Below are 17,937 nucleotides of genomic sequence, written 5' to 3' on the forward strand. Positions count from 1 at the left end.
TTTAAGGTAATCAGTTAAACAAGCCAGCTGTTTATTGTGGACGTTTCATTCGATATTTATATATAAATGTTAGTGAAAATAATAAAAATTTAAAACTTTTATATATCAATCCACATATGTGATGGACATTGGTTATGATCATTTTTAGTGTCTACTTTGAATGAATCTTGAGTAAATCATGCTCATATTTAAAGAGGGATATGCAAAACGCATGAACCGGAAGCAACGAGACCTGTTTAGCAGAAAACGGAAGCCTGTTGGGCATAACGCCCATTGTATTGCTATTGCTACAAATATATGCGTGCTACTTAATAATGGTTTTGTGTTCAACAAAACTTTATGCTTTGGTTTTGTGCAAATTTAGATCACATTGACTGTTGTACGATAAAATTTCTTATGAGTTTGGTTTTAAAGTGCTCTTCATACATCGCTGAATTTACTGCAACTTTTTGGCCGCTTTTATTGTTTCAGCAACTTGCTGATTGTCTGATTAAGTAGAGAACTGGAAAACCAATCACAATGCAGTATATAAATAATGTAAGTAAGAAGACCAATCACAATTCAGCATTTCAATAAACGTATAAGAGGACCAATAACAATCCAGTATACATAACCGATCAGTTGTATACATTCAAGTATTACAATAACGCCATCATTTTAAAAGGTGAACATTTTAACAATGTAAGTCAAAGAGTATTTTTACAATTTTAAGTTATTTTACTCAAATAAAGTATAATATTATATTTTTACAGTGGCTAATACCCAACTGACAACCTAGAAACAATCCAAACTCATGTCAATTTATGTTAAATTTACAGTTAGCCTATATATTTCCTGCATCGCCTTAAAAGGTGTATGTTGTAATATCAAACAAAGGGATAACGCCAGTCAGAACGGTAACGATACTAAAGATTAAAGCAATCTGCCTGTATAAATCATCTAGCAGATACAGTATATTATTACATTGCGTGTGTAAATGATCTGCTGTGAATGCGCAGGCCCGAGAGACTCCCTAGTCCTAAAATAAACCCTGCACTGGCATCCAAAGCACGGCTTTTATTCAAGCAGACTAGTCTGAATAACTTTAACCATGCGTAAATGGATCTGATATTGTGTCGTGCACTTAAATCAGTCGAAACAAATTCGTGAGGCTAATATACATTTTCATTATTTACAACTTAAAATGTCTTACAGGTGGAAATGCACAAACGAGAGCTCACATTCAACTCAGCCGGCGGTTGATTTCACCTCTCCCGGTTTAGCGGTGATGGACATTGAACGTCTTCTGGTCTCTGGGAAATCCATCTGTTCTAACGCAAATGAAGTCTGGCCCAATCTTTACATCGGCAACATGTAAGCACACTGCAGTTTTTCCTCATTAATTCTTATTTATAGCTTACACAATCATAAAAATTACACTTTTGTTGTAAAAAACGTATTTTTAATGCTAGTAAGTAGATTTACGTATATTACGAGTTGCTATTCCTAATGAAGTACATGTTTTTGAACACAAGAGAGAGCTGTTTCTATATAAATGATTAATAGCTAACACAATAAAATGTCAGGGTACCCAAAACTTAAAAAAAATGCTATTTAAGTTAACAAAGCTGTCAAATAAACAGTGAGTTCTACTATCAACAACAGAGCATTTCTGTTTCTGCTGACACTTTATAACCTGTATATTCAACAATAATGCAATATAATGTATTTTTTTCTCTTTGTTTAGGGATATAGCTGAAAACTGCACAGAGATGAGAAGGCATCGCTTCACCCATGTTGTAAACTGCGCCCATAGCTCCAGACGAGGCGCTGAGATTTATGATGGCATGGGCATCACATACATGGGTATAGATGCACACGATACAATCACGTATGACATGAGCGTCAAGTTTAACAAAGCCGCTGATTTTATACATACAGCACTGCAAGGTGGAGGTAAGCGTGAGTACAAAAATTAAGCTGGTCTAGCTTCCTGCAAATGAGAGTCACTAAACTCTATCTTCTAATCAAAGGCAAAGTCCTGGTTCACTGTCACGTTGGAGTGAGTCGATCGGCAACTATAGTTTTGGCATATCTGATGCTGAAACAGAACATGACGCTGGTAGAGGCAATCCAGAAGGTAAAAGAAGGAAGAGGCGTCTTTCCCAACCGAGGCTTCCTCAGACAACTCATTGACCTTCATATTAAGTTATATGGGGCCCAGAAACTAGATAAACAACAGCCGTGAGAGACTATGAAAGTTGAGCAGACTGAAGAAGTATGGATAGGTGTTAGGTGTGGGTTTACATTTTTTTGGAGCACTTGTGCAGCTTGTTCATTTGAATGTATTTGATCCATTTTGTGATTGGTATTGTTTTATTCAATCCAAATAAATTTTAAATGAACATATTAAAACAAACATAGCTAATGACGTTGCTTTTATTAATTGAGTGAACATTAACATACATGCCTGTTCATTTAAATGCAAATATTCAACAGTATACAATTGTGCATATAAAAATAAAACATAAAGAAGGGGAAAAGAGAGAAAAACAGCTACAAAAATACACATACATAAACAAGCATGCCAGGAAGAAATAGAATAAACTGAAAGGTTACAATCGGGTATAAAAATGTCAGATAAATACTCTACAGAGCTTACAAACATTTAAACCTGAAAGAAATAAAATAAACAGAATATAGATATAATCAGTTATAAAATGTCAGATAAACACTTTGTAGAGCTTACAAACATTTAAAGCCAGGAAGGATTAAAATAAAATAAATAAACAGAATATGGGTATAATCAGGTATAAAATATTTAAAGCCAGGAATAAAATAAGGGTATAAAAATGTCATATAAGTACTCTGTAAAGCTTACAAACATTTAAAGCTATGAAGGAATAGAAAAAAATAAATAAACAGAATATAGGTATAATTGGGTATAAAAATGTCTGATAAATACTTTGTAGAGGTTTCAAACATTTAAAGCCAGGAATAAAATAAAATAAGGGTATAATCGGGCATAAAGTGTCAGATAAATACTTTGTATAGCTTTTAAACATTTAAATCCAAGAAAAAGAATAAAATGAATACATAAATAAACTAAAGTAAATAGAATAAAGGTATAAGTGGGTATAAAAATGTCAGATAAATACTTTGACTTTAAAGCAACAAATGTTTAAAACCAGGGGTGAATAAAATAAAAAAAAAAATTAAGAAAATAAATACATACATATACATAAGCAAGCAAGCCAGGAAGAATAAAACAAAATAATGCAATAAAATAAAATAAACAGCATAAGGGTATAATCAGCTATAAAAATGTCAGATAAATACTTTGTAAAGCTTAAAAACATTTAAAGCCGGGAAGGAATAAAATGAAAAATGATTTTTTTGACCCATACTGTCACAGGGAGTCAGACTGAGACGTGCGGATCCATTTGCAGCATTTATTGAGAATCGTCAACAATCAAGATGCCCTAATCACCGGAAAACAGGAACAACGTAGGAAATCCAGTAAACAGTTCGATACTCAGGCAATGGTCGCAATGGCAGGTAGCAGGAATCGTCAACGGGGTACACAGTCCAGAGTCATACACAGAGAATCCAACACAGAGATAAACGCTTAGAATTACGACCATAGGAACAATAAGACTTCGCAAGGTGGCTGTGTGTGTGAGTGGCTTAAATGCAGACAGTGTGATGAGGTGCAGCTGTGAGCAGTAATCAGTAAAGTGAGAGCAGGTGAATGCAGTGATTAGTGCAGTGGCTTGTGGGGAATGAAGTCCATGAAGTGTGGTGCAAGAGTTCATGATGACAGGATAGACCAGATACGTGACAGAGCCCCTCCCCAAGGAGCGGCTTCCAGACGCTCTAACCACCTAATACAACCTGGAGGGTGGTGGAGCGGAGGCGGAACAGGGGGAGGGATGGAGGGCCAGGTCCATGTAGGGGTACTGGAACCACGAACTGAGGCGGAGCCGACAGAGGGAGAAGCCATGGTGGAGGAAGGGTTGGCTCCTGCCTGGGGCCGACCGACGGAGGTGGAGCCCGAGGCGAAACTGGAGAGTCGATGGTCCTGGGCGACACAGAGCATCCGGAGGACCAAGGCGGAACCCAAGGCTCTGGCGACCCCGGCGGAGATGGAGGTCCGGAGGTACGCAGCGGAGCTGGAGTGACAGAGGATCGAGGCTGTGCCCACGGGAGGGAGGAGGTCCACAGAGCCGGCAGGACGGAGTGACGAGGCGCAGCCGGAGGAGTAGAGTCCAGAGGCGAAGGTGGGGCGACGACTGACCGGGGCGGAGCCGGAGAGACGATGGAGCCCGGAGGAGCTGGTGGGCCGACGGCCGACAACGGAGACGAGGGAGCACAGAGCCGGGGTGGAGCCGCAGGGTCGGAGGGCCGAGGTGGAGTCCAGGACTCTGAGGCTGGAGGTGATGGTGAGGGATCCTTCAGTCTGGACACTGATGGAGACTGGCAGTCCCACGGCAAGTCCTCTGCACCGAAGGTGGGATGTGGGTGAGCAGAGGGACTGTCAGGAGACAGAGGTGGCGGGACTGGAGCCGCAGGGAGGGTGGGTGGGAACCCACACAGTCCATGCATGGCCTCCGTGACCAGAACCGGGCAGACAGGAATCTCAGGACGACTGGATGGAACCAGCGGAGGCTCTGGAAGGCTTGGCGGAACCAGCGGAGGCTCTGGAAGGCCGGGCGGAACCAGCGGAGGCTCTGGAAGGCCGGGCGGGACCAGCGGAGTCTCTGGAAGGCTGGGCGGAACCAGCGGAGCCTCTGGAAGGCTGGGCGGAACCAGCGGAGGCTCTGGAAGGCCGGGCGGAACCAGCGGAGGCTCTGGAAGGCCGGGCGGGACCAGCGGAGGCTCTGGAAGGCCGGGCGGGACCAGCGGAGACTCTGGAAGGCCGGGCTGAACCAGCGGAGGCTCTGGAAGGCCAGGCGGAACCAGCGGAGGCTCTGGAAGGCCAGGCTGAACCAGCGGAGGCTCTGGAAGGCCGGGCGGGACCAGCGGAGGCTCTGGAAGACTGGGCGGAACCAGCAGAGTCTCTGGAAGGCTGGGCGGAACCAGCGGAGCCTCTGGAAGGCTGTCTTGAGGAGCGGGCTCTGGACAACGCTCTTGAGGAGCGGGCTCTGGACAACGCTCTTGAGGAGCGGGCTCTGGAGAACTGGACGACCCCAGCGGAGATTCAGGAGGGCTGGGCGTCTCCAGCGGAGACTCTGGAAGAGCAGGCTCTGAGCGAGCGGTCACTGGAGGGCGCTCTGGCGGCGCAGTCACTGGAGGGCGCTCTGGCGGCGGAGACTCTGATTTGACGGTAGCCATCTTAGGTGCAGACTCAGGTTTGGCGGCCATCTTGGCAGACTCTGGAGGGGCAGCCATTTTGCGAACAGGCTCTGGACTAGCAGACATCTTAGGCTGTGGCTCTGAGCTGGAACTTACTGTGGGAAGATGGTCCTCCTCCACAATTCCCACAGTAAAAGGAGAGCCACACAACGAAAGAGCAAGATCCATATAAGATTGCAACGTCCAGCCCGGTTCAAACATTGGCATGAGGGAAGCCAATGGCTCTAAGAGTCCTCCACGGAAGAAAATCATCAGGTAGTGATCATCCATCGTAGACCGATTAGCCAATTCAATGAAGGCCATAGCATAATCCTCAATAGTCCACTCCCCCTGCTTGAGAAGCATGATCTGCACCGTTGGATTCATGCTGGAACCGGATAATTCCACAATAGCTGCTGGATCCTTGTAATGGCGAAGTCTTCTGTCACAGGGAGTCAGACTGAGACGTGCGGATCCATTTGCAGCATTTATTGAGAATCGTCAACAATCAAGAGTAATCACCGGAAAACAGGAACAACGTAGGAAATCCAGTAAACAGTTCGATACTCAGGCAATGGTCGCAATGGCAGGTAGCAGGAATCGTCAACGGGGTACACAGTCCAGAGTCATACACAGAGAATCCAACACAGAGATAAACGCTTAGAATTACGACCATAGGAACAATAAGACTTCGCAAGGTGGCTGTGTGTGTGAGTGGCTTAAATGCAGACAGTGTGATGAGGTGCAGCTGTGAGCAGTAATCAGTAAAGTGAGAGCAGGTGAATGCAGTGATTAGTGCAGTGGCTTGTGGGGAATGAAGTCCATGAAGTGTGGTGCAAGAGTTCATGATGACAGGATAGACCAGATACGTGACACATACAATTTTGCTATTGCTATTTTGCTATTTTAATTTTGCTATATTGCTATTGCTTCAAATATACCCATGCCACCTAGGAATGGTTTTATGGTCCAGGTCAACTTTTATGAAAGAAAGAAATACAAAGTTACACAAAGTTTTAAGTAAGTGTAAGCTTTATGCTTTGGGTTTGTGTAAATTTAGCTCACATTGACTGTTGTACGATGAAATTTTTAGTGAGCTTGGTTTTAAAGTGACTTCTATATGAGCTGCTCTGCATACATCGCTACAGTATTTATAATATACACATTTCTCTAGCTACCGCAACTTTTTAGCAATCTGCTGATTGTCTGATAGATAACTGGAAGACCAATCACAATGCAGTATATAAATAATGTAAGTAAGAAGACCAATCACAATTCAGCATTTAAATAAACGTATAAGAGGACCAATAACAATCCAGTATACATAACCGATGAGTTGTATACATTCAAGTATTACAATAACGACATAATTTTGAAAGGAACAGTTTAACAATGTAAGTCAACGAGTATTTTTACAATTTTACTTTATTTTACTGAAATAAAGTATATTATATTTTTACAGTGGTTAATACCCAACTGAAAACATAGAAACAATCCTAATTCGTGTCTATTTATGTTAAATTTACAGTTATATATTTCCCGCATCGCCTTAGTAGTAGTTTATGTTGTACTATCAAACAAAGGGATGACGCCAGTCAGAACGATAACGATACTAAAGATTAAAGCAATCTGCCTGTATAAATTACATTGCATTGCATGTGTAAATGATCTGCTGTGAATGCGCAGGCCGAGTCCCTCCCTAGTCCTAAAATAAACCCTGCACTGGCATCCAAATCACGGCTTTTATTCAAGCAGACTAGTCTGAATCAAAACAATCGAAACAACTTCGTGAGGCTAATATTATTATTCATTATTTACAACTTGAAACAGGTGGAAATTTTGGAAAGATAGCTCACATTCAACTCCAACTGCGGTTGATTTCACCTCTCCCGGTTTGGCGGTGATGGAGATTGAACGTCTTCTGGTCTCTGGGAAACCCACCAGTTCTAACGCAAATGAAGTCTGGCCCAATCTTTACATCGGCAACATGTAAGCACACTTAAGTTTTTCGTATTAATAGCTTACACATTCGTAAAAAGTACACTTTTGTTGTAAAAAAAACGTATTTTTAATGTTTGTAAGTACATTGACGTAGTTATCTGCACAACGAGTTGCTGCTGTTCCTAATGTAGTGCATGTTTTTGAACACAAGAGAGAGCTGTTTCTATATAAATGACAAAAGAAGATTACCCAAAACGTTAAAAAATGCTGTTGAAAGGAGTAGTTAACTTTCAGAACAAAATTTACAGATAATATAGGCCTACTCACCCCTTGTCATTCAAGATGTTCATGTCTTTCTTTCTTTCTTCAGTCATAAGGAAATTATGTTTTTTGAGTAAACCATTGGAGGATTTCTCTCCATATAATGGTGCCCCCGAGTTTGAACTTCCAAAATGCAGCTTCCAAGGGCTCTAAACGATCACAGCTTAGGAATAAAGGGTCTTATCTAGCGAAATGATGGGTTGCTTTCTAAAGAAAAAGGTAAATTTATATGCTTTTTAACCTCAAATGCTCGTCTTGTTTATAAGTTGTAAACGTTTTTAGAAAATAACCGATCATTTCGCTAGATAAGACCCTTCTTCCTCGGCTGGGATCATTTAGAGACTTGAAGCTGCGTTTAAACTGCATTTTGGAAGTTCAAACTCAGGGGCACCATAGAAGTTTATTATATGGTGAGAAATCCTGAAATGTTTTCCTCAAAAAACACCATTTCTTTACGACTGAAGAAAGAAAGACATGAACATGTTGGATGACAAGGGGGTGAGTACATTATCTGTAAATTCTTGTTCTGAAAGTGAACTACTGCTACTAAACTAAAGCTGTCAAATAAACAGTGAGTTCTACTAACAGCAACAGAGCATTTCTGTTTCTACTGACATTTTATAACCTGTATGTTCAACAATAATGCTATATAACGTATGTTTTCTCTTTGTTTAGGGATCTAGCTGAAAACTGCACAAAGATGAGAAGGCATCGCTTCACCCATGTCGTAAACTGCGCCCATAGCTCCAGACGAGGCGCTGAGATCTATGATGGCATGGGCATCACATACATGGGTATTAATGCACAGGATACAGTCATATATGACATGAGCGTCAAGTTTAACAAAGCTGCTGATTTTATACATACAGCACTGGAAGGTGGAGGTAAGCGTGAGTACAAAAACTAAGCTGGTCTAGCTTCCTGCAAATGAGAGTCACTAAACTCTATCTTCTAATCAAAGGCAAAGTCCTGGTTCACTGTCAACTTGGAGTGAGTCGATCGGCAACTATAGTTTTGGCATATCTGATGCTGAAACAGAACATGACGCTGGTAGAGGCAATCCAGAAGGTAAAAGAAGGAAGAGGCGTCTTTCCCAACCGAGGCTTCCTCAGACAACTCATTGACCTTCATATTAAGTTATATGGGGCCCAGAAACTAGATAAACAACAGCCGTGAGAGACTATGAAAGTTGAGCAGACTGAAGAAGTATGGATAGGTGTTAGGTGTAGGTTTTCATATTTTTGGAGCACTTGTGCAGCTTGTTCATTTTGAATGTATTTGATCCATTTTTGTGATTTGTATTGTTTTAATTTCAATTCAAATAAATTTTAAGTGAACATATTAAAACAAACAAAGCTGATGACGTTTTATCACTCATGCTTTTAATATTTTTTTAATATTTGAGTAAACATTAACATGCAATAAATGCAAATATATAATATAATAAAACAGAAAAAAGGGGAAAAAGAGAAAAAAACAGCTACAAAAATACACATACATACAAACATAAATACATACATACATAAACAAGCAAGCCAGGAAGAAATAAAAAAATATATATATAAAAATAAAAATAAACTGAATAAGCGTATAATTGGGTATAAATACTCTGTACAGCTTACAAACATTTAAAGCCAGGAAGGAATAAAATAAAATAAATCAAAAGAATATGGGTATAATCAGGTATAAAATGTCAGATAAATAATCTGTAAAGCTACAAACATTTAAAGCCAGGGATGAATAAAATTATGAATAAAATAAAGAAAATAAATACATGTATACATACATATATACATGAGCAAGCAAGCAGGCCAGGAAGAATAAAATAAAATAATACAATAAAGTGAAATAAACAGGATAAGGGTATAATCAGCTATTTAAAAAATTCAGATAAATACTATATAAAGCTTAATAACATTTAAAGCCAGAATAAAATGAAAAATAAATAAATAATTAAAAAAAAATTATATATATATATATATATATATATATATATATATATATATGAATTAAATTAAATTAAAAAAGGGTATAATCTGGCATAAAAATTCCAGATAACTACTTTGTTTTTTAATAAAAAATAAAATAAAGTATAATAAAATAAGGGTATAATCGGCTATAAAAATGTTAGATAAATACTTTGTAGAGCTTACAAATGTTCAAAGCTTTTAATAGCCTTTTATATAGATTTCATCGTTTTTTTAATAGACTTGTAGCTTTTTATTAAAATAATATCTAATACTGTCTATGTACGGCCTTTCTTCGTAAACAAAACCATAAAATTTCCATTTATGAATGGGAAATATGGTCAAAATGTTTGTCAAAAGCACATTTTATCCCTTTTAGAGTATTCGGTGAAGCAAAAAAAAGTGCATTTTCGCATAAAAGTTAGAGAGGTCTTAAATACTTAATATTTGTATTAATTAATTTCTGTATTATCTCTCCTGCTGTTGAAGGAATTGTACGTAGTTTACGTTACTGCCTTGCGTTAGTTCCGCAGTAACCATAGCAACCGAACTATATACGGAAATAATTACAAGCAGCGGACGATACAAACCAGCGAAGAAGGTATTTTTGTCTTTAACAAGTTGTTAGTCTGCATATTCTGATTTTGAATGTTCGTGTAAACGTTTAAGGAATACTTATTTACATTTAGAAAGTAAAACCCCCAAAAACCCGACAAACTTGAAACTTTTCCATATAAATACATTTAATGAAATCAAATCCTAAGCTCTCTAACGGAGAAGATGGCAAGTCCGCAAACATCCGAGCTCCCCCCGCCGCATATTGACCCGACGCAGGCACCGGTGGCTTTCGGTAACTGGGCGATTCCGAAACTGATGCTGGAGCTGCAGGACGCGGAGCTGTTTAACCGACAGAGGGCGCTCGCTGCTCTCTGCGACCTCGTCCATGACCACGAGCGGGCCTATGAAGCCATTCTCAGTGGTAAACACATCCTTATTAACCATCCTGTCCATCCTAAGGAACGAAATAGATGCTAAATTAACTTATTTTGTTCAACAGTCTAATTATTATTTTTTTTTAAATCCCACACTGTTTTTAAACGGTTTCTTTTCGTCCTCACAGGGTGTATGGAAAAACTTAAAATGTTGCTGCAAGATGAAGATGACTCAGTCAGGGTCAAAACTACTGAAGTGCTTTATGTGCTTGCTTCACACAGCTTAGGAAGGTGAGTCAGGCAATAGTAGGCTATGTTTTTCTATGTTACATTAAGTCTATATATTTCATAAATTGAGTACATTAACAGTAGGCTATGTAGGGTAAGTGAAACCTTAACAAGGAGGATCACATTTATTTAGATATATTCATATTATGTACCATACACTAACAGTCAAAAGTTTTTGAACAGTAAGATTTTGAATGTTTTTTAAGTCTCTTCTGCTCACCAAGCCTGCATTTATTTGATCCAAAGTACAGCAAAAACTGAAACATTGAAATATGTTTACTATTTAAAATAATTTTTCATTTTCAAATGTAATTTATTCCTGTGATCAAAGCTAAAATTTCAGCATAATTACTCCAGTCTTCACATTACTCCAGTGTCACATGATCCTTCAGAAGTCATTCTGATTTGCTGATAGGCTGTTTTTATTATTTATTATTATTATTATTATTTACATTTTTATTATTAATGTTGCCAATATTTAAAACAGTTGAGCACATTTTTTTCAGGATTCTTTGATGAAATGAAAGATCCAAAAATCAGCATTTATCTAAAAATAAAAACCTTTTGTAACATTATACATTATACCATTCAAAAGCTTGGAGTCAGTATAATTTTTAATAGAAATTAATACTTTTGTTTTACAAGGATGCTTCAAATTGATCAAAAGTGATAATAAAGACAATTATAATGTTACAAAAGGTTTCTATTTCAGATAAATGCTGTTCTTCTGAACTTGCTATTCATCAAAGAAATCTGAAAAAAAAAATCTACTCAGCTGTTTTCAACATAATTAAAATAATAAATGTTTTTTGAGTAGCAAATCAGAATATTAGAATGATTTCTGAAGGATCATGTGACTGGAGTAATGATGCTAAAAATTCAAGTTTGATCACAGGAATAAATTACACTTTAAAATATATTTAAATAGAACAGTTCTAACAAAAACAGTTATTTTGAATATTAAAAATGTTAAATTTTTTTACTATTTTTGCTGTACATTGGATCAAATAAATTCATATATATATTAAGATAAATACTTTTATCCAACAAAGGTGCATTAAAATAATAGTTTATAATGTGGAAAATGCATTACAGTTTACAAATGATTCTTCAAGGATCATGTGACAATGAAGATTAAAGTAATTAATTACTAGTTACTAATTGCATCTTCAACATCTACAACATATTTTTAATATATATATATTCTTCGAGGATCATGTGACACTTGTCTTTTTTTATCAAAAGAATATTTTAGAGCATTTAAGATTAGCCAAGACTTTAAAAATGTAAGTAATCACAAAGATAGGTGATCTTTTTTGTAAACTCCACTGAAATACTTGCAAGACAAACTTTTTACTATTTTGACTTTTGGTTTTCAATCAGATTTTAGTATGGAAATATGTTCATTCACACAGAGATGCCTTTTTGAAGTTGGACATTGTGGGTCCCCTTGCAAACCTGATTGAGGACCCTGTGAATGCCTGTCGTAAAAATGTGCACCAGGCCCTCAACAGGGTCGCTGAATTTCCTTCAGGTGACTATTGTTTCTTATGCTTCTTATACAGGAAATGCATTTCAGAAGTTTTTCTTTTGACAAGTCTTTCTGTCATGTCCTCTACAGGAGCAGTGTTTATGGTGACTATGGGGCTGGTGCCCAAACTAGTGCTGAAGGTCTCAGATGAAGAAGAGAGCATCCGTGCTTCAATTCTCTCCACATTAAGCTGCTGTGAGAGTGTGAACGCCCTGCCTGCGCTGGAGAGTGATGCGGTTCCTGTCCTGAGAGATCAGCTCTCTCACGCCTCCCCTGACATCCGTCGGGCAGCCACATCTGCTTTAGTAGGAATCAGGTAGGCAACATAATACACAACAATCTAGTTTGGGTTAAGTTCACTACGGTGATTAGTCATCGTAGAGCAGATCATAGGCTCTTTTAAACAAAAGAGCATGCATTTCTCTCCTGTTCTCTCTCAGTGTGCCTGCAGATGGGAAGATGAAGGTGTGTGAGGAGAATCTTCTGCCTGTGTTGGTCAAGCTGCTGTCGGATGATGATCAAGGAGTTGTCGCTAATGCTGCAGGGACCATTATGAACACGGCTGTTATCACTAAGGGTCAGCACAAAATTGAGTTTCAGTTGTGCATTTTTGTAATATGTTAGAAACACTTCAACATCTATTATAGTGCTGTATGTAAACACTAAAGGGATAGTTCACCCAAAAATGAAAATTCCGTCATTTATTCACCTTCATTTCACTCCAAGCCTGATTTTTTTATTTCGCTGATCATGAATGTAGGTGTTTTGGTGACCAACATTTAGAACTGTCACCAACATTCTTCCAACATTGTTTTTTTTTTTTTCCTCAGAACAGAAAATTAAATCCTTTAAATCCTCTAGATGAGGTTGATGTCACTTACATGCACATACATAACATTGGGGGTTTCAGACTTTTTGATGCTATAGTCTCCCAATTATGATGGTCCACCTTAAGGCAGTATAAACACAGTTTAATTAGGTTGGTGTCGACAGCCTTGTGTGCAGCGCGCCGACATATAGCGAATCCTGGCTCACAGACTTGTTGATCATGACAAAAATTAAAATCAGGTGCTCAGCCTGGATTGTAAAGGAAATAAATTAGGTATAAATCAGAAAATGTCGAAAAATGGGCAACACTCATTCTACAATAGTGTTATTTTAGCATCATGAGATACTATTATAGTTTTTATTAATATTTTGAATTCATTTTAATTTTTTATATTAAAAAAAGTATTAAAATAATTTTATTTATTTATTTTTGTTAATTTTCATTTTTATTTGTTTTTTAAAATACAGTACAGTTTTGATTCTTTTTTTTCAGTTTTTGTTATTTTAGTACATTAAGTGAACAAAAATACCATGTTGCCTTGGCTAGCTAGCTGAAATAAAATAAATGTAGCATTTTTAGCACCATGAGATAGTATTATAGTTTGTTTTTATTAATATTTTCAATTCATTTTCATTTTAAAATTGTATTAATTAATTTTTTTGTAATATATATATATATATATATATATATATATATATATATATATATATATATATTAAAGTGTATTTTTTGTGTTAATTTTCATTCTTATTTGTGTTTTAAATATGTTTTTATTTTTTTATTTAAATTTTAGTTATTTTAGTACATTAAGTGAAAAATAAAAATAGCATGTTGCCTTGGCCGCTAGCTGAAATAAAATTAATAAAATCTAGAAATAGCAATTTTTAGCATCATGAAAATTCATTTTTCATTTTTAATAGTTGTTTTTGTAAAAATAATAATAATAATAATAAAGTACTGTGTATATATATTTTTTTGTGTTAATTCTCATTTTTATTTTTTTAATATTTCTGTATAGTATTTATTCTTTCATTTCAGTGTTTCATTTAAAGATAAAATTAACATGCTGAAATTAAGTAAATGTAGCATTTTTAATATTTATTTATTTTTGGTTTAAAGTTTAGGTTAAATTTCATTTTTAAAACTATAGTAACCCTGGTCTACAAACTTTATTTCTTTAAAACGATGTTTCAGCCAACATCAGGACCATCATCAGACATTGAACTGTTTCTTAAAAGAACAACAGGCAACAGATGTTTAATTCTAATAATGTGAGCGGCTTCCAAATGAAATATACAACAAAAATAACCAATTTCTAATTCTATATAATTCTATTACTTGATTAGGTCCTCTAGAATATGTGTATCTAGAAATATATCACACAGGTGTTGTTTAAAATGTTAGTGCCACACTTTAGTAAAAAACTATTGCCTGAAACATATTCAGGTTTACTATTAGAGTTAGTTTTTCTAACATTGAAGTACTTTTAGATGTAAATGTTGTCTGCAGAATAAAATATTTTTCTTAATTTTTGATGAGTCAGAAGATAACAGTAATATTATCAGAATCCATAGATTTGATTTGTGGTCCTATGTGAGTCCTAGACCGCAGTCTGAAAACCTCTACAGTAGATTAGATTAGACTAAGCAAAATCTCATTATCTTCCTGTTTCCAGGTAAAACCGAGGCGCTGAACGCAGGTGCCATCGCTCCTCTGCTGCAGCTGGTGGTTAGTGAGAATACGGCGGTGTGTGCCAATGCCCTCCGTGCCCTTACAGTCCTGGCGGAGGTTCCTAGGGCCCGGGTACAGCTGCTGGAGCATGTGCCTTTGCTGAAGACCAGACTCACACACCCTACCGCCATCATCCAGAGAGCTGCATCCACTGCCATTGAAGTCATCTCCTGGAAACCATGAGGGAAACAAGAGTTCATAAAAAATATAATTTAAATTTAAGAAAAAAATAAAGTTAAAAGAACAGAATAATAATGATACAGAATTCTGATGGATGTGACGTTGTTTGTTTTGAATGCGAAATCTGTTATAGATAAGCTGCGTAACGTAAACAACTATTCCAACTTGCGTAGCCTACGTGACTGACATGCTTTATAAATGTTAACATAGTATAAACGTGTACTGAAAGGCAAACTATGTCAAATTCTTTCGGTGTTGTTTAATCCCAGTGTAGTGTAAATGTGCAGTGTCATGTTTTCGGAAAACCCCTCGGTGCGGCGAATGGATTGAACCAGCGGTCAACGGCAGCGAGCACGTTCTCGCTATCTGTCACACGACATGCGGAGTCACGACAGATAAATATCTGTGGCTGGTTGTTGGCAACCAGTCCGAGCGAATACAGGACACGCGCTGAGTTTGGTTTGCCCGCTCCATTCTATAAAGTCATATTTGTTTTTGTGGAATTAAACGGGAGGATTATATCGCAGGAGGAGGAGTGCGGGGTGGAGGCTGTGTATTTTGGCATCATATTTGCTGGATAGGTAAGTTTATATTTCACATACAGTATCTGTTTGATTAAATCAAGTGAAATTATTTTAACCAGTGCAAGAAATGCTGCGAATTCAACTGGAACGAGTGGCCTGTTACTTAAACACATCTGTAAAATATCATATAGGTTTCTTATTTAAGTCGAGCGTTATGGCAAGTGCACGTTATGGCATAAGATAATGTGTCTGGCTCTTTGTCAAACTAAAATCACAAATCGTCACAGGATTGATGTAGTCGGCGAGATTATGGCAGTGGATGATGCGATGCTTTTACATAACACGAGGCGACAGAGCCGGAGAACAGGTGCCTATGGCAAGCCATTTCAACACTTAATAGTATCCCCTTCACATGTCACAAGTACTCGCATGTTATTAGAAAATCATGATGAAGTAACTAGAATCTATTTCAGTTTGACTAGCTGTTGACTAAATATAGGTATTTGATTTGATGCTATTCATAATCCCAATAGTGGCAAGTATCTATTCCATTGTAACCGGTAACGAATTGCACATTTGGCACATTGCACAATTTGGCAAAGATAGAAATGACTAGCAAGCTACCTTTTTTTGCACTTACGTGATGGTTTGGTCAGTTGCGTAAACATATTGGCGATACCTGGATGTAAACAGCAGGTTGCATGGTTAATGTACTACAGAATACGTTGTTCTGCTAATTCATGCTGTCTAAACCATGGAAAAATGTGTGAAAGTCGCTAAATCACATAGAGAACGTCATAGTAAGCAGGAAAGGGAGCAATACTTTGACAAACTGATACAGTTTATAGCTGGTAAAGAAACATACAAGCAGTATTAATTGAGATATTAGCCTAATATTTCACCTACCTGACTGGAAATGATGAGAACAAACGCACACAAACACAAATGTTGTTAAGCCACGTGGAAGTCCTGGTTTAGTTTGGCTAACCGCGAATGCCTTTTGTTCCTCCGTTTTTATGCACTCTTGTCCTTCATTTGTTATTACTTTTGGTAGTCTTTAGTATTCCAAATGTTTTTTCCTGGTCCGACCGAAAAGTACAGCCCAAAACATGACAATAATTGACTATTTTCAGTGGCAGTAATCAGCAAAATACATTCAAACTTGTGACTTCGATCATTCATTTTAAGCGATTCACTCGCAAAAACCAGTTCAAATTAAAAGAGCCATTCATTTTCGAATTTCAGCATCACTTGTGACCATTTTAAAAAGCATGTAGTGATGGGTGAAACAGTTCAATTGGATCGCGTGTTGCAAAATCATTTGTTTCAGATTGGAATTCAAATTGCGTAATACAAATCATTTTATTTAGATTGGAACTTTGCATGTTGTGAATCATTTAATTTAGATTGGAACTTCACGTATCGTGAATCATTTGATTTAGATCAGAACTTCAAATTGCATATCCCAAATCATTTGATTTAGATCGGAACAAATTTGTGAATCATTTCGAATTGAATGATTAAAAAAAAATTATTTGCGATATGTGATTTGAAGTCCTGATCTAAATCAAATGATTCCCGTTTCGTGCTTCAGATCTGCAATGATTCATATTGGGACTTCAGAGCGTGAATCGTGAATCATTTGCTTTAGATTAGAACTTCAGAGCTTGAGTCACAAATCATTTGATTTAGATCGAAACTTTGGAGCGGGTTTGAGAATCTTTTGCATTAGATCGGAATTTCGGAGCGCAGAGCGTGATTCATTTGATTCAGATCAGGACTTCAGTGTAGGTTTGTGAATCAATTGTTTCATATCAGGATTTCGGAGCGATTTTGCGAAACTTTTACTTAAACTTTTACATTAAACCATTAAGGCAGTACAGTTATAAAAACAAAACAAAGAAAAAAGAAAGTATACACAAATACAAATCCCTTAACCTCTTAAACTCTGCGAAAAAAAAAAAAAAAAAATTCCGCCTAACAATTGTGAAGAATTATTACAAAGAATGTGTATTTCTTATATTTTTCACAAAACAGACAAGTCATATATCACAAGAAAGCTCTCATTCTCAAGAATCTGACCATATAAATTCTGACCACATTTTATTGTGTGACAAACACAGATCGAATAATCTTCAATTGAATCACGATGTCAGAATATAATAAAAAAAAATTCAAAATGTTGCTGCTTCATTTACATGACCTTCTTCACATAGTATCAGCCCATAAATGGTCTCATTTGAAAGCTTAGAGTCTCTTCTTTACTAGGAATACCATAACTTTTAGTTTTATGATTCATAAAGTAGTAAAATTGTGCTTAGAATTTATGTTGTTCCACACACAAATTTCCGCCTAACAATTGTGAAGAATTATTACAAAG

General features: G+C 37.1%; 4 protein-coding genes across 4 annotated transcripts in view; all 4 read left to right on the forward strand.

Annotated features, from left to right (window-relative positions):
- Nucleotides 1-1,059: 1,059 nt before the first annotated feature.
- Nucleotides 1,060-2,400, forward strand: LOC141286841 (dual specificity protein phosphatase 26-like). The gene is made up of 3 exons (XM_073818950.1): nt 1,060-1,353; nt 1,727-1,935; nt 2,013-2,400. Exons 1-3 carry the CDS (start codon nt 1,184-1,186, stop codon nt 2,225-2,227), a joined length of 594 nt encoding a protein of 197 aa, XP_073675051.1. The 5' UTR covers nt 1,060-1,183; the 3' UTR covers nt 2,228-2,400.
- A 4,648-nt stretch (nt 2,401-7,048) lies between these two features.
- On the forward strand, nt 7,049-8,932 carry LOC141287585 (dual specificity protein phosphatase 26-like). Its single transcript, XM_073819746.1, has 3 exons — nt 7,049-7,302; nt 8,251-8,459; nt 8,537-8,932. The coding sequence occupies exons 1-3, from the start codon at nt 7,217-7,219 to the stop codon at nt 8,749-8,751; spliced, it is 510 nt and encodes a 169-aa protein (XP_073675847.1). The 5' UTR covers nt 7,049-7,216; the 3' UTR covers nt 8,752-8,932.
- Nucleotides 8,933-10,133: 1,201 nt separating this feature from the next.
- On the forward strand, nt 10,134-15,273 carry rsph14 (radial spoke head 14 homolog). The gene is made up of 6 exons (XM_073819777.1): nt 10,134-10,521; nt 10,663-10,765; nt 12,178-12,296; nt 12,384-12,609; nt 12,734-12,870; nt 14,798-15,273. Exons 1-6 carry the CDS (start codon nt 10,323-10,325, stop codon nt 15,034-15,036), a joined length of 1,023 nt encoding a protein of 340 aa, XP_073675878.1. The 5' UTR covers nt 10,134-10,322; the 3' UTR covers nt 15,037-15,273.
- Nucleotides 15,274-15,436: 163 nt separating this feature from the next.
- The window catches only part of LOC141287226 (dematin-like), a 50,921-nt gene continuing 48,420 nt past the window's right edge, over nt 15,437-17,937 (forward strand). The window contains exon 1 of the mRNA XM_073819359.1: nt 15,437-15,614. The gene's annotated coding sequence lies outside the window, so the exon portion shown is untranslated. The remainder of the gene's footprint in view (nt 15,615-17,937) is intronic.

The sequence above is a fragment of the Garra rufa genome, chromosome 15 (genome assembly GCF_049309525.1).
Source record: "Garra rufa chromosome 15, GarRuf1.0, whole genome shotgun sequence".
Classification (NCBI taxonomy): Eukaryota; Metazoa; Chordata; class Actinopteri; order Cypriniformes; family Cyprinidae; genus Garra; species Garra rufa.